General features: G+C 42.7%; 1 protein-coding gene across 2 annotated transcripts in view; it reads left to right on the forward strand.

Annotated features, from left to right (window-relative positions):
- Positions 1 to 24063, forward strand: part of ORC1 (origin recognition complex subunit 1) — an 87510-nt gene that overhangs the window by 56508 nt on the left and 6939 nt on the right. For both annotated transcript variants that reach the window (XM_069232668.1, XM_069232667.1), the window contains exons 12-17: positions 1426 to 1597; positions 3011 to 3118; positions 3274 to 3423; positions 11513 to 11632; positions 11803 to 11969; positions 18912 to 18999. In XM_069232668.1, the coding sequence (XP_069088769.1) occupies positions 1426 to 1597; positions 3011 to 3118; positions 3274 to 3423; positions 11513 to 11632; positions 11803 to 11969; positions 18912 to 18999 (805 nt within the window). The remainder of the gene's footprint in view (positions 1 to 1425; positions 1598 to 3010; positions 3119 to 3273; positions 3424 to 11512; positions 11633 to 11802; positions 11970 to 18911; positions 19000 to 24063) is intronic.

Consider the following 24063-nt stretch of genomic DNA (forward strand, 5'->3'; position numbering starts at 1 on the left):
CGGAGGGTGGCTACACCCTCTTTGTGCCTCCTCCCTGAGGGGAGGGGGGCACATTCCTATCCCTATTGGGGGAATCCTCTATCTGCAAGATGGAGGATTTCTAAAAGTCAGAGTCACCTCAGCTCAGGACATCTTATGGGCTGTCCTGACTGGCCAGTGACTCCTCCGTGTTTTTCTCATTATCTCTCCTGGACTTGCCGCCAAAAGTGGGGGCTGTGTCCAGGGGGCGGGCATCTCCACTAGCTGGAGTGCCCTGGGGCATTGTAACACAAAGCCTGAGCCTTTAAGGCTCACTGCTAGGTGTTACAGTTCCTGCAGGGGGGAGGTGTGAAGCACCTCCACCCAGAGCAGGCTTTGTTTCTGTCCTCAGAGAGCACAAACGCTCACACCACATGGGGTCAGAAACCCGTCTCTCAGCAGCAGGCTGGCACAGACCAGTCAGTCCTGCACTGAACAATTGGGTAAAATACAGGGGGCATCTCTAAGATGCCCTCTGTGTGCATTTTTTAATAAATCCAACACTAGCATCAGTGTGGGTTTATTATTCTGAGACGTTTGGTACCAAACTTCCCAGTATTCAGTGTAGCCATTATGGAGCTGTGGAGTTCGTTTTTTGACACTCCCAGACCATATACTCTTATGGCTACCCTGCACTTACAATGTCTAAGGTTTTGCTTAGACACTGTAGGGACATAGTGCTCATGCACCTATGCCCTCACCTGTGGTATAGTGCACCCTGCCTTAGGGCTGTAAGGCCTGCAAGAGAGGTGACTTACCTATGCCACAGGCAGTGTGAGGCTGGCATGGCACCCTGAGGGGAGTGCCATGTCGACTTAGTCATTTTCTCCCCACCAGCACATACAAGCTGGCAAGCAGTGTGTTTGTGCTGAGTGAGGGGTCCCTAGGGTGGCATAAGACATGCTGCAGCCCTTAGAGACCTTCCCTGGCATCAGGGCCCTTGGTACCAGGGGTACCAGTTACAAGGGACTTACCTGGGTGCCAGGGTTGTGCCAATTGTGGAGACAATGGTACATTTTGGGTGAAAGAACACTTGTGCTGGGGCCTGGTTAGGAGGGTCCCAGCACACTTCTCAGTCCAGTCAGCATCAGTATCAGGCAAAAAGTGGGGGGTAACTGCAACAGGGAGCCATTTCTTTACAACCATATTTTCAGTACTGACCTTCCTACCCTTATGTATCCTGGAATATGATAGTTAAAATGAAAGCGAATCCCAGGAAACCTGGTGATTGACAATGAGGACCTATTTTTTGTTACCTTTGTTTGCAGGGCATACATATGATATTTTAATTTAGTTCCCACATATAGACAGATTCGGGTCCAGTGCAGCCCTGCCCTAGATCATGCTAGTATATGTTGAACTTAATAGGATAATTCGTTGTGATCTGAGCTTTTGTTGGTGTTACAGGTGTATGTATATCTCTGGAGTACCGGGAACCGGGAAGACTGCCACAGTCCATGAAGTAATCCGCTGCCTCCAGCGTGCTGCAGATGATGATGAATTGCCAGCCTTTCAGTACATAGAAATCAATGGCATGAAACTGACTGAGCCCCACCAGGCTTATGTCCAGATCTTGAAGGTGAGTCTGTCCGCATTTTCACTTTAGGGGCAATTTAAGTTTGGATCGGGGCATGGTTGTTGCTCATAACAAACGTATGCATTCAGCTTTTTACATATGTGACCTCTTTGAATCCCCAGTTCGGGTGAGGAGACTGAGCACTGTTGTTCAGACAGTTAAAATTTTTCAAACTAGATCTCTTGCATGCATAAGCCTTCCATCTGTACCTGGCTCCACCAAGTAGATTCCATGTATGCCTCCTTCCATTCCTGGTCTTTTTTTCCTACACACCACAAAGGACTAAACCTGTTGTTTGTATCTCCTCCTTAAAGGCTTTTAAATATTTTTGTTGCACTTTGTCATGATGTCTTGTCTAAGAGCCAGATTGTGCCTTGGAAAGAGCGGATCAGTCTCTTAACTATTTAAATGTCTGCCACACCTTTGGGCATTTCCCAGACCCACTTTCAGGAGTTTTTGCAGGTGGTCTTTTGTCTCAGAATTTTTAGAGCGACCAGGGCATTGAATTGAGATTGTTGCCACGTTATCCAACTGTGGTCGTAGGGTCATGGTTCCACAACGTCAGCATGATTCCTTTTTGCTTTCAGTCCTGGGACATGCAACAGTTTTTAGATTAAGTGCCTCGTGTTCTTGTTCTTATATTGGACACTTTTTGGGCTCTGGACTGTTTGATACATTTCCGAGAAGGCAGCACTTTAGGACAAATCAAAACACCGCTGCTCGAATCAATGATCGATCAGGGCTACTCAAAACATCAGAAGGCTGGGCTATTGACTGTAGAAGAAATGAGCTCAGTACAGAGCATTCCAACAAAACTCCAGATGGGGATCTGACAAAGCCACCAGTGAGTGCTATTTGACAACATTCAGCCCTCTTGACTCCCTCTTCCATTTACTTTTATCCATTCCTATTAAAAGACCCTTGACTCTCGTGGATGCCACAAAATGCTCAGTAAGTTACAGAGATTTCATGCAATACCATGACTGTCAACCTCTTGTATTTTCATCTAAATTTAAGGTATTTCAAAATGGTTAAAGCGCTTTTCTTTTTTTTTTTTTTTTCTTTTTTTTTGTAAAGTTCCTTGACTAGCAAATGTACTCCTCTACATCAGTTCTATTGGATCTATAGTGAGTATGTTTAGGAACTTTCTTTAATAGTTTCTTGAAGGTTTCTAATCATTCCCCCTATCAAATGAAGTAACCTATTCATTGAGAATTTATTCATAAGATGAGTCAGAGTTTATCTATTAATCTTAACTCCTTCTTTGAGTACGGTCATCAATGGAATTCCCTGTAGCATTGATCACCATAGAAGGCAGAGGTAGCATTTTAACTAATTTGAATAGCTAGAATACTTCGAAGTCTGGTTTAGTGGCAGCCATGTCTACATTTTGACCTACTTCAATTTTCTTTTCAGCTGTTGACTGGTCAAAAAGCCACCGCCGACCACGCAGCTGCATTGCTGGAGAAACGATTTAGCACCCCTGCCCCAAAAAGAGAGACCACTGTACTGATAGTAGATGAGGTGAGGTCAGCACTTTTTGGGCTACTGTCATTTAACTTCTCTGAGTGATTGTGTATATTTCACATTGACCCTTATTTTATTTGCTATCTTGTTTGGAGATATTCAACCAATGTACTGTGCCATCTTAATGCTGGTAAACTGTTTTTTGCTCACAGCTTGATCTCCTGTGGACTAGGAAGCAGAATGTGATGTACAACCTGTTTGACTGGCCAACAAGGAAACAAGCAAAGCTGATTGTGCTTGCCATTGCCAACACCATGGATCTACCAGAGAGGATCATGATGAACCGTGTGGCGAGCAGACTGGTCAGTATTGCCGTTTTCCACATTTGTGCTACAGTGATTTCAAGTGGAGTTCAGGAAATGGGAGGTTTTCAATTAAAATGATTTTTAAAGGGGCTGGGCTCTGTTTGTTTCTGAGCTGAAGTGCATAAAGAGCACAAATTGGGATCCTTGGATTCTTGGGTCTGGATTCCTTTATGGAGCTCCCTTTTTCAATGCTGCCATTAGTTCCTTAATACATACAATAATGAAAGTTATTTAGCATTGTACACCATTTTTGCATTAATTGATATGTAATTGGGCAAGAATATTACCCCTTTTTTCCATGGTGGCTGCAATATTTTTCTGTAAATTAACGATGTAACATCTATACAGCACTATGTGGTTTCAGTGGCGCCCACTCCGCCCCTCCCAATGTTTACCCTCTCATCCTCAGGTTACGACTCAGACAAAATAAAGCAGGGGTGTGGAATTAAATAAAAAAATCTACTTGTTCATGGAGAAAGGCTGCTTTCTTGCTCGTTGTTGCGGATTAATAAATGAGACCAGAGGCATCCGGCAAAGCAGGAACAATCTGTTTGCTTAAAACACAATGGCGGGGAGAGCGCTGTACAGTGTCAGGGTCTGATGACTATCTCTCAAAGTTAGTTTTCAGAGTCTTTTTATGCGTTGTCTTGAGGTGTAATAAAACAGGTGAAGAAAGGAATCCGGGCCGAGTCACAAGGCCATAAATCCAATCTTCTGATAAAGTGTGCAGGTGGGTCTCGACCTTTTGTGGACATTGTGTGGGCCGGTAAGTAACATGTCCAGATGTCAGGCATGGGGAGTGGGTGGTCACTGCATGTGGTAGTGCGCTCTATTCTGATTGGCTATGTGTTCCTGACCTCATGTGACATCTAACTTTATGGTGTTTTGGGAATGAGTATCTCTGCAGCCAAAAATGCATTATTGGGGGGCCAGTTTCCTAGGACCTTTGTGCTGTGGCTTCCTATCTGGGGTATGGATCTGGGTCTTTCTTGTTGGGTGCGTTTGTCTATGAGCTAATGTCACCCCACCTGTGATCTGGCAATCAGTTCTTTCAGGCCTAGGTCGCAGGACCTTCTTCACCACGTACTTCTGGCTCAGGGTTGACAGGGAGGTCATGGCGGATGGAATTGACAGTAGCAAAGCAAGGTCGTTAGCATGCTGCCACATATCATGGGCGTACATTCACATTGGTTTTAGACATATCAACAGCTTCATAAAGCTACTTGTCCAGTAAAATAAAATAAAGTCCCTTCCATGCCATGTATTGCTGCATCAAGTTATGGCAGCAATCTCATTGTATAAGAGTTCTGATGATAACCTCTCTGACTATGCCAGGCCTAATACTATAGTAAAGCTTGAATACTAGCAATTTCCTTATTTTGCCACCTTTCCGTAGATCCACATACTGGGGCTGGAGGTAGTGGTAAGCAATATTTTCAGCGTTGGGATGCCTTTTTGAGTCTGTGCAAACCTACTAACTTGCATGTTTTAAGGGTTTTCATCAGCTCTTCTGTAACATTTTCCACTACCAAGAAAGGTTGGAAACCTACTTCGGACAAGGGCAGAAGTAAAACTTCTTCCAGGGTTAGGGAAAAAGTGGTGGAGGGGAATGTGAACTTGTAAGCACTCAACAGATTTCCTCATGATCGAAATTGTACATGCTTATTTGCTCGTGCTAAAATGCTGTTCAAACATTTTCTAGGAGTATGATTTTCTGGTCTACCTCTGTAATATCTTTTGAATTCATGGAACACGTAAACCTGCACTAATGAAAAGACACATGCCATGGGTGCACTTTTGTGACTTTCTTTAAGAATTGGGCCCCAAATTAAGTCTGGTGTTAACAAAGGGCTTTTGTTTTTATTAACATTCTCTCTCTCAACCCACCTGTCGGCTGGTTTTACTCTTTGTGATAGCAAACTGCTCTTTCACAAAGAGCATATTGGCTCACAAAGTGGTTTTGTTCAGCGACAGGAACTACTGTGGCAATGTTTTTTTTGTTGTATTTTTAAGACCAAAATATATTTTTGCTTTTTGCCAATGTTACAATGATGAGGACATGGCCGCTTCCACAGCAATAAAGTTTTACAAAAACCAGTTTAAAACAAGACAAGCATTGACAAAACCAAAAGACTGACCGCCAATGTCAGACCTATTGGCTTTGCCAGTGCTTGTTTGTTTTCATGTGTCCCATAATCTGATTGCACTTATTTCCCATTATGAATATGTTTTGGAACTATCCGCATGCATCAACTCATTTTACTAAATGATGCTTCAAAGAAATGACACCTAAAATATTGCAGTGTTTTACCAAACCTTTTATTTCCTAGTTGCATGTTTTGTGAACATTTTATTTAAAAAAAAAAAAAAGAAAATTCATCAATCTTGCTTTCAAGTTTCTGAAATTTCTGGATATAATCAGAGAGCATTCTTTGAGCATTATGCATAGTCTCATATTGTTAAACTTTGCAAATGTGTACAGTTTTTGTTTTTTACTGGAACCACTGTCAGTAGTGCAGTCTGAGTTTATAACATTTATTTAGAGTGCTCAATTTGTATTAATGTAACTCAAATACAAGTTTGAACTGCATTAACATATGGACACACATTACCTCAACTGCAGACACAAGGGTTTGTGCTCACTTGTCCCACAGATGGGCTATAGGAATTCCACAGTCATAAGTCCTGAATAATGATTCAGTTCTAGACTCCTATTCCAACAAACCAGTGTATTAGCCTGAGCATTTGAAGGGAATTTGAGCAGGTGAGAAGGCAATTCACTTTTCCTTGCCAGAAGATCCTTTACCAGAAATCACTTAAAAGCCAGGTACCTCTGTCCACTTTCTAACAAAGCGTGACACTCGCTGATGCATAACATTCAGGCACAACACAAATATAGTCCGAGCGCACAGACTGGCTCTCATCAATAAATAGAAATACAAATGGACTCAAACAAGTCTAGATATACAGGTTTCGGGTCCTCTTGACCTTTAGAGAAATAATTGCATAAATGCATAATCAATCCTAGAACCTTCCTCAGAAGATTCCCTTCTGGTGGGAGATGGAATTCTTTGATCTCCAAGTCCATTAGGTTATTGCCCGGTTAGGAATAATCGCAAGCGGTAACAATGCAGTGACCTCTACATATAGAGTCCATCTTTGTCCTCTTAGCTTTAAATCATTTAAGTGAAGCACTCAAATTCACTACTTACATTTATTTTATAATATCTGTAGGACACTGGCTCTCTATATGGTCTAGTAAAAAGAAGTACACCTTGCAGATAGTCCTGTGGATCCCCAGTTGATTTGCAGAGGCAAAAGTAGATAGGACTAATGCTGTATTTTGTGGTACTGTGGGCGAGCAGTTTGGCTTATCGGAGGGTAGTGCTAAGCAATTGTTGTACTCAGAAAGGCAATAAATGAGACACACTCAAAGAATAAATAAGAGGCTAATTCAGAAAAATAGCACTTATTTTTATATATACTTTAAACTCAAGAACTACGTTTTAAGCATAAATACTTTTCACTTGCAAAAATAGACTACTGGGGAAGGGTCAGGACCACACCAACAGGTCAATCCGGGCAGCACTGGGGTGGCTGGGTGCAAAACGCATCAGGTGCCCAATGTATTGCAATGAGGATTGGTTTCCATGGATTTACGCTGCAGGCTATGGGGGTTGTAAGTTCCAAACGTGAGATACTCTGGCACATAGGTGTGCCTTTGGTCCACTTCACCTGGGGCGACAGATGCCGGGGTGTACTTTGGGAGCCCAGGAAGGGTGAAACCACGATGGACTTGGACTCTGGACAGCTGGGGATCCTAGTTGGCACCAGTGGTCTGCTACACCTCAGATCGTGGACAACTGGTGCAGTGGTGACTTCGGTTGTCGGGTCTTTGCGGTTTCTGGGGCAACATAGTCTTTTTCTTGGAGTTGGTTAGAGGGCAGGTCGGCTGCTCACTGGAGACTTGTCTTTTACGCAGACAGGCAGTCATCCTAGGTTCAGCTGCAGGACGAGGCCTCTTCTGGTGCAGAGTCCGTCGAGTGCAGACTGGACAGCGGGGTTGGTACCAGTTCAGCTGCTGCTTCTTCTCTTCTGCAGGCGCGTCTCTTTGTCCTTTTCTTCTTAGGTTGTCAGAATCGGAGTACTGGGCTTCAGGGGTGGCACCTAAATACTCCATTTAGGAGTGTCACGGGGGGAGTCAGGTGGCAGCCAATGGTTGCCCACCTTGAGGGTGACTACACCCTTTCTTTGACCACTTCCATTGGGACGTGGGCATAACCCTTACCCTAGTGGCCTAATTCCTTCCAAACAAAGATTGAGTAATTTAAAAAACGATGTCCACTTCAGGTTAGCCACCTTAGGGGCGGGACTGGCAGGAAGTGGGCACACCTTCTAATCTGCCTCATTTTCCCACCTGTCTTGGTGCCAAAAGTGGGGTCAGCACAGGGAGGTTGGTCATCTCCACCATTTGGAGAGACCTGGGTTGCATTACAAAGGTGGTTATGCCTTTGAAGCTTCCCACCCCGGAATGTCCATCTTGGATTTGGTCTGTGGACCCAGTGAGTGCTGGCTCTCACCTTAAGGGGTCAGAAACGTTGCTAAGGTGGCTGAACTGGTCAGGACCAGTCAGTCAACACACTAGTATCTGGTAGGTTTTCAGGGGGGACCTCTAAGGTGCATGTATTGGTGAATGCAACACTGGCATCAGTGCGGGTTCACCAATACGAGATGTTTGATACTAAACATCCCTCTCTTCAGCAAAGCCATCATATAGCTGGGAAACTCAAAGTGACCCGTGTCGAAATGGATTCCCTGGTCACTTACAATGTCTGAGAATCGATAAAGACATAGCAGGGGCATATCTGCTCATGCATATATGCCCTTGCATGTAATACAATGCACCCTGCCTTATGGCTGTAAGGCCCGCTAGGGGGTGACTTACATATATTGCATGCCGTGTTAGGGTGCATGGCACACAGACTGAGTGCCATGTCGTGTTTTAACTTTTGTCTGCACCAAGAAACGCAGCCTGCAATGGCCGCCTGTCATGTGCTAGGTGAGAGTGGCACAATTTGTGCTGCAGCTCTTGGTGACCCTCCTAAGTGCCGCAGGCCCTATGTACCATGGGTACCATTTCCTAGAGACTTACAGAGGGTCCTAAAGGTTTTGCCAATCGGGAAAACAACTGTGCAGTTTAAAGAGATCTGGCATTGGGGACCTGATTAGCAGGAACCCAGTGCACTTTCAGTCGAAATTAAGTGAGGCGCCAGGCAAAAAGTGTGGGGGGGGGGTAACCACGTCAAAAAGGGGCACTTTCCTACAGTAGCATATTACACTCTTGTTTGTTTATCCAGTCATGGACTTTGTCTTTGTTGTTTCTGTAGCTCATTGTCCAGAGAACACAAATCCTCAATGGTGCATGGTCTCAGAGGGATGGTCCTGATATGTAGATGTGTATCTCTTTGTATTTCATGTACTTAGAGTGCTTATTCGACCAAGGGCATCTTTGGTCAAGAGCAATTGCCAGAACACCCTGCCTGTAAATTGTACCATAAATGAAGATATATTAGCAATTTCCCGAACACTAGCTGCCTCTTGACTAATGTTCAAAGAACAGCATATAAAATATAAAGAAACACTAGGGTAGTAAGGGTGAATGATGCCGCACTTCTAGGCAGTACAACAATAGTTTTTAACAGGTATATGAGATAAAGCAAAGTCTGGTGCAGCTTGGCCCAGTGCCCTACTACCCAGAAGGCACAAACACGGGTATCAAAGTACCCAAGGACAAAACTGGAACAAATTGGCCACAGCACATAGAATATATTGTCCAATCATGTGGTGAGGATAGGGGATCCCTGGTGGTGCGTTGAAGGTTTAGAAGAAGTATGAGGTAAAGAGAAATCTTGAGTCTTGTTAGTAGATGGTGTCTTTAATTGTAGAAATTAGAAATCATAATGTCATCAAAGATATACAGCCAACACGTGTTTCGTCACCCAAGAGACTTCATCAAGGCTGGGCCGTCCGGCCAGAGTAGTGGATAATAATCAGCTAGGTAGGCTAAAGTAAGGGAAAGAAGATCTTATTGTGATGGTGAAACTAGGAGTAGTATAGCTGCCCGAACAGCAGTGAGCTCCGTGAGGACAGCTCTTCATGCCAGCCTTTGCCTTCTGTAGTGGGGACAATTTTGAAATCATTTAGGACTCTAATAAAAACTCTTAACTGAAATTAAGCCACAGATTGTTCTGGAGGTAAAAAGGCTTTGGTTCAGAGAATATCAGCGGGTCTCTACATAAGATTTGCTTGGCAGAATCATTGAACAGATGAGCAGTATTTTTGCTTCTGCAGTTTCTGGGTCTTTAATATTTTGAACTCCAGTAACCTCACAATATATTATGCTTGATCAGAGCTAGAAACCCTGGAAAGCATATTTAATATTGCACTTTCATCAAGACCGTGTCATCTCTGGAGGGGTCTCCACAAGGAGATGTTGACTCAACTGTCAGGATTGTTCCTAGGTGTCCCTTGGCATCTTGCATGCATGGTAAGTAAACACCACTGATGGGAATCAAAGTCCTACCCCACCACCCGTTTTTGTGCCCCATACAACAAACCCTCATAGTGCCTAATCCCAACCCTTCCCCCACTCTCTCACCCCCCCCCCCCCCCCCCCCCCCCTTCCAACCTAGTTCATGCTTCAGGGGACATGTCCCTCCTCACCTGTTCACTAATGACTAAGCTGAAACACTCATGCACTGACAAAAATCTCTGGAATGCACTTCTTAGTCCAAAGAAGTCATTTATTTCACTACGCAAGGTTCCTGAAAGGAGATTAGCATGCTGAAAGCTCACGTTCAAAAATGGTCACAGCAATTAAATGAAAGAATGTACAAATGATTCGCCACTGCAATATACACAGCAAATATATGTATCTATATTATAATTCAAAGCAAGTAATGAATTAAAAAATGTGCATCACCAAGAGAAAAGTGCATCACTGCTTCATCTCCCTCCTATTCAGCATCAGATCGCCAGATCCCAGAATCGATTGAGGTGAGAGAGAGATGAATTATCCTCACAGGAAGGATGGCACACTCCAGCGTCCTGGATGTGCCCGAGAACTGCAAACACTCTGTCCATGTTCCATCTGGTCTCTGCCTATTATACTTTGAACAAACTAGAGAGGAAAAGTCTAGAACCTCCCTCTCCCTGCAGAAGCTTATTTATTTAAAAAAAAATGCTGATTGCTTAAGGCCTGCTTTGAAAATAACACGTCAGGACTTGGCCAGAATCTCAAGGTGCCACTTCGAAACAAGACCGTCAGCCTAAGCCCTTGGTGGGGAAAAAACACTAAGAATAAAAACATGAGCACAGTACAACATGGAAAACTGCTTGCAGCTTTTAACATGGCAGTGGCTAATGCTAAAGTAAAGTCAATAGGCAAAATGAAGCTGGTGGTCATTAATGTGACGGTGTAGTGCTAGGCTAAGTGCAACGCAGAGTCAGTGGTCAAAACTCACATATCATTACATTGCCCCTCAACTTTTCCCTGCCCCTCCCCAACCCCTCCATTACAGATAATCAGGGGCAAGGCAGGTCTGTTATCCATTCCATTACTGGACTCATGCGAACCACACAGACAGCAGTGACTGACTGTCTTTCTAGACTTCATCCATGCCTCGGACCTCCCCCCCCCCCCCCCCCCCCCCAAAATGCCATTGAGTCATGATTATCTGCTGTTTTATGGTTCTGGTTATGCTGTATGTTGTTATTTGTGGGTGCTATGTACTCTCAATTTGTACAAAGCATATTTCCCCTCAATAAAGGAAGTTCATCATCAGCATTTCACCAAGCAAATTTGTTGGCGTTGTTCAATAGTATGCATCTAGGGATAGTAATGGTTCATGTATGCAGACATCATTGGTATGCGTGAGTACTTGATGCCCCTCTGTGTCGCTGGACATAATAGAGCATTGAGGACATTATTGGTACACATTTGTAATGAGCATCTGGTAACTGATTAAGGTAGCATGCTGCTCCACAGTGTTTGAAGAGTTCTGATGTATTTATTTTATTCTTGCAGGGACTGACCAGAATGTCATTCCAGCCCTATGCCTATAAACAGCTTCAGCAGATCATCACCTCCAGGTTAAATCATGTCAAAGCCTTCAAGGACGATGCTATTCAACTTGTAGCCAGAAAGGTAGGACAAATCTATTTCTCATTTGTGATGTACAGGTCTATACGTAAGGGGTTGCCTGTTAAAAGAAAAAGAGTTGACTAGACTGACTCTGTGATGCCACACTCCTACTGCCTTTGCATTATCTGGCTGCAAGTTTCAGAACCTACTGTTTGCTTTTGTTCTTATACCAGGTGGCTGCATTATCTGGTGATGCAAGACGCTGTCTTGATATCTGTAGGCGAGCTACTGAAATCTGTGAGTTTTCAGATAACAAAAATGGCATAAGCTTGGTTGGCATGGACCACGTCGTGGAGGCGCTGGAGGAAATGTTTTCATCTCCCTATGTAATTGCAGTCAGGTAAAGTTACTACATTTGTGTATTGCTTACATCATTCCTTCCTTCCTTCTTACAATTTTTCATTTTGATGTGATAAATATTTAGCTGCAAGTGTCTTTAAATGTTATGCTTCCTACTTTGTTTTGGATTCACCCCCACTAAGTTTGATGATGAAGCATGAGACCCATAGTGATTTAATATTTTCTCAATTATTTGTCATTTTTGTAATATACTAGGGCAGGGGCACAACTAGACTCAAACTTCGGGGTGCGGTTGCTAGCATGGGTGGCAAAGGCATTGATGAAAATCTGAGGTAAAATTACATGCAGAGGGTCCCTTCATTTGTTTTGTAGTAGAATGCATACACTGTTGAGACTTTTTTGACAATGGCCATTTTTAAGCACACTGGGCCAATGAGTTATGTCTCACGGTGCATTCATAAACCCACGTGCAAATTGCCTTGGCCTCATTTTATTTCACCTTTTGAAACCTTTACATTATATTTGGGCATCCTTCTCCCAAAGTATTCTTACAAATATTGATAGAAAATTGTGCAGATCAGGAACATTTATTTAATATTCTGTTACTGCATTTCCGAGGACAACTCCTTTACTGTATGGGGGAAAGGCGCATCATGTACAGGCTCCATAGCATATAGAATGTTGAAGCTTCCATCTAGAGCAGGCTATTGGCATGAGCGTGCTGGGCCCAGGCCCATGGCACCAATCTTCAGAGGGGTGAAAAGAACGGTCTGCATAAAGGTCCTGCAAACAGCAACACCCCTCTACCTTGGCTCCAGTGATTTAGTTTAAAAGGCTTCTCATTGTTCTGAAACATGCTGCATTCACTGTTTTTTGTACCCTGAGGGCTCCCTACCTTGCCTTCCCATCTATCTCTCACTTCCTGAAGCCACACATCAACACCTCCTCTCTTCCCCAACAAATAACTTAGAAGCAGACAGATGGAGCAAAGTTGTGGGTGATACAGGTGAGTTAAGGGAGGTGCAGCGATGTGGGTTCAGAGTATCTGACCTGTAGTAGCGAGTGCAGCATATTTCCTTCCACCCAGGGCATTATTGAAGCAAGGACCGCCTCTGCTTCTATCCATGGTATTATATGGTGACCTGGAGTTCCTGCTTCCAATAAATATCCACAATTGTAATATGATTGGGAACTCCCGCAGCCTGAAGTGCCGCTCAAGTTTTGAAAGATGGGAGCGCTAGTAACTCATGAAGCACAGAAATGGGGCTCAAAGAGTTGATGGTTCATGGTATCCCTACAGCACAGACAGGCCACAATTAGTGGTAAGCAGTGTTAGCAGCTGCTAGATCAAGCATAACATTTAATACCCCTGCCAACGTCCTGTGTCCCCTGGACTCCAAGGTGATGGAGGCAGAGGGATGAAAGTAATTGTTGCTCTAAGCATAATTGTCCTCTACCTATATAGTGAGTAGTAAATAGGAATGTGTTTAGAAGCCAGGGGTGAATCCATGGATCCACCATATAAAATGTTGGTGGTCAAAGTGTGCATTACCACTACCCCTTCCATTTTCGTTAATTAACATCCATGACAAAATAGCGCCAATACTCAAACGTGTAAAATACCTTTGAATGCAGTTGCAGAATAATGTTCAAAAGCACTTAAAAAAAAAATCTTCATGAAAATATTTAGCAACTGTGCAAGAAGAATTACTACTACAACTTATGTCTGAAATTTGCATGTAGGTTTTCATAGATTGCTTCTTGAGTATGTTTAAGTGGAATTCTTGTTTGCGGAAAAGGGGTCATGTAATAAGATTTCTTGGAGGAATGATTTGTATTAGCATAAGAAAGATCTTCCAAAATGAACAGTAAATGCATAAAAAAAGATTAATTGGTTTCTAACAGGAATGATGGGCTAAAACAGAGCACTTGAAAAAAAGTTTTTGATAAACTAGACTAGTGAGATAAAAGGGCTGAGTTGTAGACACTGTCTAATGTGTTGCAGCAGGCTTAAACTTGGGTTTGATAGATAAGTGTTGTAAACGTAACACAAACCTGTATAATTTTCAAAGGTAGAGTATTTTGACTTCTGAGCAAGAAGCTTAGTCTAAGACAGTAAATACTTAATCTAGCCCTCATCACCTTAAAACTTTATTAAAACCCTAACAATTGTAACTCGTATGTCCTCTTTCCTGCCATTATCCCAGCTCCCCTGCCCACCCTCTCTCTTTAGCAGTGGGCAAATAGTTACATGTAACTACTAGGAGTAGGCTCATGGAGCAGCTGGCCAGTCTACTGTTCTTTCTTGCCATCTTGTGTTCTCGTAACATTGCATAACTCATGGATAATGGGATGATGGTCAGACCTCCAGAACCTGTGCTGGCAATTAGGCACAGGTATACAAGCAACTAAATATTATAGTGGCATATTTAGCCTTGTTTACAGATGTGAAGTTTAGCAAACATTGATGAAGGACTAAATAATGTAATCATGTTCTTTCCATTCATTCTTTGAGCACTATTATGTGGATACCTTTGTAGAACTCATTAAAACACAAATAGTTCAAAAGTGTTTTTATCAAACTTAAGCAAACTACACATCTACATATTTATCATTTTAGTGTTGCTAAAGCACGTTTATCCACACCACTTCCAAAATTACATGAAGGCAGTACATAAGTAATTAGTGCAGAATTGATAGATGATGTGTCATAATTAAGAAAAAAAAAAGCAAAGACAAATGAAATGATGCACAAATCCACAGAGAAAACGGATGTGATGAACCAGTTGAATATAAAAGTTCACAAGGAGTTATACCTCTATCTGTTTTCACTAAATGAAAAGTGGGGTGAAGGGTCGATGTCTGACAGCTGAAAACATGGGAGGAATGTCAGCAGGGTACATTTTCTAAATGGAAAGGCAGACAAGGCTCAAAGATAGAAAGGCTTAGAGTCTGCAATAAGACAGCAGTAGAAACATCCAAATAGTAGCAGATGGTAAGTACTCTTCAATCGAGCTTTTCTAAGTGTAAGAGGAATGGACCTAGATGGCAGAATATCTAAAAGACAGAGAAGCCATTGCAGTTCCCCATGCACAAGAGGCAAACTCATGTGACATCCATACAATGAGCTCCATGCAGCCCCAGAAGGCCTTTGCACTTCAGTAAACTCCAGAAAAAGGATTCAGCAGTTTTTCAGGCACACTCTTAAAAGTACTGGACTTAAATACCAGCAGGAAGACCTTGGAAATAGAGATGATGGGTGTTGGAACAATAATGTCCCCTGCATGACATACAGGTGTGTTCTTCTGCCCTGAATGCCCGACTGCTTGTGAATCAGATATTTTTATTTTGGCCCTGGCACAGATAGACTGGGCCTGTTTCCCATTAATGTGAGGTCCTGGACCTGCCTTGTGACCTGGAGAGATGCGCCCATCAAGTCCTCATAGAGAGTGTGGACTGATACCCTCATCATGGGTTTAGCACAGAAGGCTGTGGTGCCTGCAGACTGTGATTTGTAATTCATAGTATGACTAGACCATTATATCTGTCAGTGGAACAGGGTCTACTGTCCACTCTGAAGTAAAGTCCCACTTTTATGTGAGATTCAGAAACTTGCACTGACATCCATGATGCATTGCAAGTAAGTGTGTACAGTGAGCATATGATAGATGCACAGTAGTAGGCGGTGTTGGGATGTGTATGTGTGTCTGTATATCTCTGAGTACAAAGGTCAGTGGGATCCATTTTGGATGCCTCGCATTTGACATGGCACAAAATGGAAGATGATGGCCACTTTCCCGGATAGTGGATGTCAGTTTCCTGTATGGCTGTAGGATGGACAGCTGGGCACCTAAGTGAGGTGGTTGGAGAAAGTACCACCTATACTTTGTAAGCAAATGACTGCTGATTAGTTCTTCGTGAGCACTGCCATTTGGGTGATGGTAGAATTGAAAGGCAGGACTGAATTTTCCATTGTGCAAGATGGAGAAGTTTCTATGTCATGCCTTCCTTTTGTCTTCCCCTGACTAGTGGTCAGAAAGTCTGGTGACGGACAAATTAGAAACCTCACAGGTCACTGTGTTCATGATGTGGAGGCTTTAGCTTTGAGACCGCCCCTTTGCCACCTTCTTTGAGAATCATCACTTCACACAAATGCTGTGTCTAGAGAGCAGCAATAGAATGACACCTTGAAAAAAAAAAAAAGTCAACCCCATTCTGAAGGTTGAGTCAGTGGAACCACATCACCTGTCTGGAAGATGTGTATAAAAGTGAAACCATCCCATTTTGTTCACTTCCACATCCTACACGATGTAGGAGGGGAAAGCACAGAGTACTCAAAGGACTGCTGTGCGACGAGGACTGATGTCTGCCTGACAGCCAGTCTACCAGAGGTGCTGAATATTACCTGAAGTCTGCACTTTCTGCTAGTGGTGCTGGGAGTCTGCCTAATGCCTAGAAGTCTGTCTGCCTTCTGAGACAGGGAAGGAATATCTCTGGCCGTGAAGGAGTAGACGCCCAGCATGCTCTTGGCATGAGAAACACCCAAAGAAAGTGGACTGCATAAAAGGGTAAGTCCAGGAGTGACCCTTTCTGCAGTTGGCCTTCTGGTCTGTCTTGATGGTTGTTTTGCTTTTCACTAATGACCGAGCTGACAAAAATCTCTGGAATGCACTTCTTAGTCCAAAGAAGACATTTATTATTTCACTACGCACGATTCCTAAAAGGAGATTAGCGTGTTGAAAGCACACGTTTAAAAATAGTCACAGCAATGAAACGAAAACATACCAAAATTATTCTCCACCACAATATACACATCAAATATATATATCTATATTATAATGCAGAGCAAATAATGGATTAAAAATGCATCATCGCAGGGCCTGTCAGGTGCTTTATCTTTCTCATGCGAGCAAGCGGATGACCCTGTTCGACTGAGAGAAAGATCTCCAATCCTGATTGAGGCCGCTCCATCTCTTACTGTCGCACTGGGTCTTTTTATATCTTAAAAAACCAAAGGAGCTTTCTGGAAAAAACCCTCCTTCTGCGATTCAGACATGCTGGCTAGTTTGGGTATGTTCTGAAAATAACACGTGGGGGTTTGGCCACAATCCCAAGATGTCAAGTCAAAACCAGGCCGTCCCCTACTGTCTGAGTACATCCTTATCAACCAAAGCCCTTGCTGAGAAAAAGCACGAAAACAAAACCAAATGCACAATTTACAATGTGGAAAATCACTGGCAGCCTTTAACATGGCAGTGTCTAATGCTACAATAAAGTCAATAGGCAGAATGAATCGAAGGCTAAACTGAATAGTCTGTAACTGGTGAACACTGATGTGACGGTGGGCAGCTAAGCCAAGTGCAAAGTGGTGCAACACAAAGTCAGTGGTCAAAACACACATTTTACTACAATGGTTCCCATTGAGAACTGCACCAAAAGACTACTGAAGCTTCCACATTCACCATTGCTGTGGGTCACAATTTGGCACTATCACCAGTGGCATGCAAAGTTGCTATGCTATTGATGGAAAGCTGATAGGCCTAGGATGGCTGCAGCTGCCAGGAACATGCATCAGTCTTCACTGGTCTGGGGATGGGCTACAACAACCTTGCTATGGGACATACCTGCACTGGCTAGGAGGTGGGCTATGTAGGAACGCAGGTTACTGGTTGAGGGGTCAAACCCTACTTAAGCAGTGACCACCATTCCTGTCATGGGGAAGTCAGAAGCAACCCCATATGAATCTGTGCTTAACCCTCTGGTAGTTCAGCACAACGCAGTTGGGCTTAACTTAGAGGCAATGTGTAAAGTATTTATGCAGTATTTCAAATGGTAATAAACTGAAACCGTAACACAAAAAACACACACCAATTTTGAAACCCATAGTAAAATATAATGCATTATTTGAGACCAAAAAAAAAAAGAATCCAGTGAGAAAAACCAGAGATGTTGCAGATGCCTGACCCATAAGAGAACAAGAGTTAAGTGCCTGTTGAGTGTAGACCATGATACTAAAAATATTTCAGAGTATTGCAATACATCAGCTAAAGTGCTTTTTAATAATCCACATCATATAAGCACACAAAACCTTTAGTTCTGACTGACCACCAGTTGTACTCCACAGCACATGGTGCAACTCATCATTATTTAGGAAAAGTTATAATGCTTTGATTTTTATTTTTGGAATAAAATTCCCTTAACTGGTGTGCTTTTGTACTTTTGAGACTTTTATTTGTGCTGTATTCTATACCTGTTTTAACCTTGATTTTGTGTGTACCTTTGAATATTTGGTTAAAAAATTGATAATTTATTTTTTTCCCAAGCACTTGTCACTGCACAATTTGCAGTTTTACAATTCTGTAAATGGCTAGTGTTGGTCTTTCACTCCTGTCTTGAGCGAGTTAGTCATAAACTGCCTCTGCACATTTTCCATGATAGATTCCTACAGTATTCTATACATTTCTACTGGAATTTACTTTTCCGCATGTCATAATTTTACTTTGCCATTTATTTTACACTAAAAATGGTGATCAAAACAAAGTAAAATAGTTACTTTTACGGTAGACTGACTGAAACAATAGTTAATCAGTTGAGCGATCGTGGATGCAGGGACTGTCACAAAGCTCTTCATAAATGTGATTTGAGGTCAGTTGAGTGCTCAAATTGAGAATGCAAATGTATTTAATTGCTCCTATAAATTGTTGGTACAAATTGTTGTGTAAACTCCTCCATGCATGACATTTAGTAAGTTTTGCGGTACATTGACAGACTTGAAGAATGGGTAAAGGTGGAACACTAAACGTCTTCAGTGTTAGCTGTAATTTTGTAGGGAGTAGAGAGGTCTGGAATAAGATGGTATGGTTGAGCACCATTTGGGCATGTTCTGTGAGTGATAGATCAGTTGCATGGTTGAAATAATTGATCTGTAATATTTGATGGTTTTATTGCGTTGAGGGTACACTACTTTTGTGTTTCATTCCAGGAACTCTTCAGTACTAGAGCAGTGCTTCCTCAGAGCCGTTATATCAGAGTTTCGGCGATCTGGTCTTGAAGAGGCATTATTTCAACAAGTAAGACTTTATTTTCCTTTTATAGATGTAGTGCACAAATATTAAAATATATAGATTAGTTCTAGAGGTATGTTTTGTATGCATTACCAAATTCCTGGGTCAAAAGGATAATGACCTCCCATTGGCCCGGTCACCACTCCATCACACTTTTTTGAGCCCCTTTTGTATGTTTCTCCCAAAATGTACTTCAGGCCTGCAAAGATTCTGTTTTACCAATAAGCTCCAGATGTTTAAATGTGATTCATGTCCGTTTTTATTAAGCACACTAGCCCGCTTTTCCTTGAAGAGATTGTTTATGATCATCATTCGTGTTAGAGAGTCCAAAAATCAAAGAGCAAGTTCATACAGGTGTCAGACTGGTCCCAAGACGTTGGCACCTCTTTTCAGACTGCACTTATCAGCTCACTGGCTCATCTCTCTGGTAACTGAGCCAATGCACTTTTTACTCAACCTATTCCTTGGAAAGGCTTCCATTCGCCAGTGAAGATAAGAATGAACACAGATTAGGGAGTCTTGGGTTCGGTAGCAGATCAGGTACGTCCAGCTCCTTAATAAGAACTCTTTGTTTTATTTTTTTAATCTTAAAAATGTTGAAAGTCTCTAATTGGAGGCGCACTTCTCAGCATTGACTGAAAGGTGGCTGGCCATAGAGTAAGACATTGTACTGCTTCTCATTGGTCATGCAGCTGAGCTATTTACAATGTCTCTTTTCAAACTCCATACCTATTCCTACTTCCATTTATGATAGTTAATGCCTGCTAAGATTTCATTAAGATTCCTTGTTCCTGTTTTTTTCACTTATGTCCTTTTTATTTTTTTCAGTAATCCACCACTTATCTGTCCTGATATTGTGAAAATTTCTCCATCTCTTTACTCACTTTTCCAAAATGATTCCATCGACATTATTCTTTATAATTTTACTATTAATTGAAATTAAGCCCACTGATTAATTGACTATACTTTGTAGAGTTCTTAAGAGTTAAGTTTCTTCACCTGCAGGTGGCTGCAGAAATAGTTTATATCTGGCCATTGGTTTGCCTGCAATACCCAATTCCTTTCCAATGGTCTGACTGATCTTTCCATATCTTTCTTCTTTATTACCTCGGAGGGGTCTGAGGAAGCATTTAACCACCCTAGATCATTTCAGGAAATGTCTTCATGTATAATTTGCTATGGTGTAGCATTACATCTCATCCACCAACCTTTGACTTATTGATAACTAGTAAATTTGCATTTTTGTATTGGCTGCCCACACTTGGATTCAGCTTGCCATGTTTAGTCAGACTTTGCGAACGGTTATGACCTGCTCTTTTTCCGTTGAAAAACATTCATGGAGAGCTAGAGATCTACGTATCGAAAATGTACCAGATGCCCTTGGATGATTAACCTTATGTTATGTTATTAAAATGTGTATTGTATGGCATTAAAGTGCTATCTACATTAAAGAACCTTCTCGCTGTGTTCTTGAGGATTGTCAGTTGACTCCATTTCATGATGCCACTGAGGCAATTCATGACACCAAGGAAATCAGACACCAATTTATAAACATACTGTATTTTTAATAATATTTAGACACCACAACAATAAAGATACACCAGAGAGTTAGAATTTACAAGGTATAGTGAATCAAAGCATTTCACTTAACTTCGAGCAAGCAAATTTGGCCCTTAGAAACTTTTTGAGTAAAAAGTTGGGAACGTTGTAATGCAGGAAATCAGTTACTTGGGGAGACCAACTCTGTCAGGGAGCCAATCGGGAGAACCAGCAAAGTCAGTAGAAACTGTTATCCCAAGGGTTTACGCAATCCTCAAACTGTTCAGGCACTTTTATCTATCGCAGTGGTTTACTATGGAAGTAGTCCTGATGCAAGGGTTAAAGGATTCTGAAGATGCTCAAGGATGCTGTGCGTGCAATGTGGTTGTGGGTCTTCCTGCAGCTACTCCTCGGTCCACGAAGTGGGTGAAGCGGTCTTGGTCGCAACATCAACTTCCTTCTGAGTCCTCTCTGTGCTGGTAGTCCAGTCGCCTGGTATCGCAGTCACAGCCAAATCCTCTACTGGGAGATAACTTGGCTTCTGTGAGACCAGGCTGCACTTCTACTTTCCTGGGCTCAGCTAACTATGGTGCAGCTTTGAGTGTTGGGTCCTTGACTTGGGTGCTGTACAGAGATAGTTGGCAGAATTCTGAAGATTCTGGGCCACCAGCTCGCTCCAGCAGGCTCCTCAGCTGTTGTGGCTTTGCGCTGTGAACAGGAGTTCATTCAACTGACCCCTTGAGTTACTTGACCTTGACTGGATTCTGGAGACGACTTCTCTATGAGCAGGGCACAATCCCTCTCCTTTGCTACCAACCAGATTCAGCAGGTGCAGTCCACGCCAGTGCAGTGTCTCCTTGCCAGTTCCACAGTGAAACAGAGCATTCCTTCTATAGTCCTCCTTCCAGATCACAGGAGATCTAATTTCTGAGTGCTAGAATTGCCCTATTTATGGTCAGAAAATATCCTCAAGTTAGGTTGGAATTGGTAGCCAATAGGCTACCAGGTTCCCTCTCTCCCTTTGACCACGTCTTTTTAACTGTGGCATTGTGTTATCCAAGGATGCATCATTCTGCCCACTCCTAGCATGTCAATACCCTTCTCTTGGTGTCCAGAGCTCCCTAGTCCAACCCAGAGGTGTAGCTACCATGGGGGCTCCGCGCCCCCGAGAAACCTGTTTGACAACAGGTTTCCCATTTCCTTCCTGGGTGCCAGCTAGTCTGCTTAATCAGTGACGGCTGCCCATCTCCCAAGTGATCCCCATTTGCTCTTTAAAGGAAGCTTCAGCTTTGAAGCTCACCTTTTGGGCCAACACCTGTGTGGCTTCCTGCAGCAGAGAGGTAACACCTCTCTTCAGTTCAGGCCCCTATTGTCTCCTTTCCTGAGAGCCATTAGCACACCCTCCCTAGGAGGGCAGAAGGCTGTCTCTGGTCATGCTCCATGTGTAACCGTTGAGGGCACAGGAGATTTAAGGCAACAAAGTGGCCCCTTTATAAAAGTTGCATACTGTAACTTGTTACATTAATTTTGACTTGAGAATCAAGTTGGGCTTAATGTAATTAGTTGTTTGATACTGTGAAGTATAAACTTTGGTCTCACCGTTCAGGAGTTAGCACAGCTGAGGAGTCAGCGTGTAAACCTGCACTCACTAATGGAGCGACCAAGTCTATCTACAATGATTTAAGCTACAGTTTGGCGTTCTTACTACCAGCACACAAACAAATACATGTTCTGCCCATTAAATATGCTGCACCATGCCTTAGGGCTCAGTAGGCCTGTCATAGGGGTGACCTATACATGTTTCAGGAGGACATTTGACTTTGCTATGGCTTTAAATGGTAAAGTCAGCTAGCAGTTTGAGACTGCTCTTCCAGTATACAGTGGCGGACTGGGAGACTCGTGTTACATTTGTCTCACACAGGGTGGCGCAACCAGTGCCGCATTCCCTGGGGCGACTAACTTACACGCACTGGGCACCCTGGTTCCCATATACTATGGACTTGCAGGTAAATTAGTCTTTGCCAATTGGGTAGAGCCAATGTTGTATACACATTTTGGGGTCGGGGCACTTGGTCACAAAACCAGCAGCATCGGTCAAGAAACCTGGGGGTGATCATACAAAGAGAGGCATTTCCTTACAGGTATATCATGATCTACTTTCTACACAGAGGCAAATTAAGTAATGTCTCATACCTACGGACTTTAGGACCATTGTCCAAGTTGTAAAATCCAGTAGGGCTCTGTCTTATTTTGTTGCCTACTCTTCCTATGTGCTCATATTAGGCCTTCAGTATACTTCAAAAAGGCCTCTTGGGTCTGCATTTTCAGACCATTTAAAATGGGTAACGTTTGCTGATTACTTAATGGGTTTACAAAAAGACTGTAAGGGTACCATTCCACTAGAAGTTTACCACCAGCTTTAGAGCTGAACATTTTTCTTAGCAAGCCTGTTCATGATTTGTTCAAGTACAAATATAAGTGTGATTTGAAGTTTCATCCAGGGAAGCTTGTAGAACTATGAACTAGCTTCATGCTCTGACATTTCACAAGCCTTTATCATTTTCAGGGAGGTGAGGTTCTACTCTGAACCCTAGAGCTCATTTTGTACCAAGAGTATGCACATTTACCCTCTGAAAGTTGTAGGAATCGTACCAGGTAATGTATCATTAAACCTGTATGCGTCTCTGTGTATGTCTAACTTCAGCATCCAGAGATAAAAACACTAGTTATATAACTTTATCCAAGCTGCAATGTGCGGTAGAGAAATCAAGTGTCATCCTAAGAATTTTGGGGGACCTCTCTTAGGAACTTTTTTTAATTTAATTGTCTTTTGTGGTAAATAAAGACAGCACAATGCCAAAATATATTAAAGTTAGTTAAACTTTTCAGAAACTGAATTACACAAACATAGCTGATTTAGGCCTTTCAGGTCCTGAAATCCTTACGATTACACTGGAGAAGGGGAAGAGGTTTAGCTAGAGAACTGGACACATGTCTCTCTCTCACTCTCACCGGTGCATCACCAAGTGTGAAGCATTCTTGTATGTGGTGAGGCACCAAAAGAGGTCTGTTCCCCTGGGGAGAAAAGATTGCAGGTATTGTCTTTACTTTCTAGTGCATACCTCTGTCACTCTGAGCCTACCACAGCACAATACTACTCTACTAGCCAGAGGCCAAGTGAAAATGAGTGAGCATTTCACAAGCTGGCAGCCAGCCCTCACCTTGTACTAATCGCTGGGCTGCCTGCTACAGCATCAGACCCTCTAATGTGCAGGCTTGATACTGAAAACAAAACTAGAAATTGCAAGGGCTTGCTTTGTGTGCACTTTCATTTACCTTGGTCTCACTCCTCCAGGCAGTCATCAGACAGTGGTCATATGTACGTCCTTAGTATATGGTGTAGAAAATGCACCCAGGGCCTATTGTGTCATCAACTACAGTGGCTGTGCAAACATAGCTTCAGGTCTACCCTGAGTAGCCTAATTTCTGCAGTGTGACCTGTCAACCCATGTTGACAACTACAAATCAAAA

The sequence above is a fragment of the Pleurodeles waltl genome, chromosome 4_2, assembly GCF_031143425.1.
Source record: "Pleurodeles waltl isolate 20211129_DDA chromosome 4_2, aPleWal1.hap1.20221129, whole genome shotgun sequence".
Lineage (NCBI taxonomy): Eukaryota > Metazoa > Chordata > Amphibia > Caudata > Salamandridae > Pleurodeles > Pleurodeles waltl.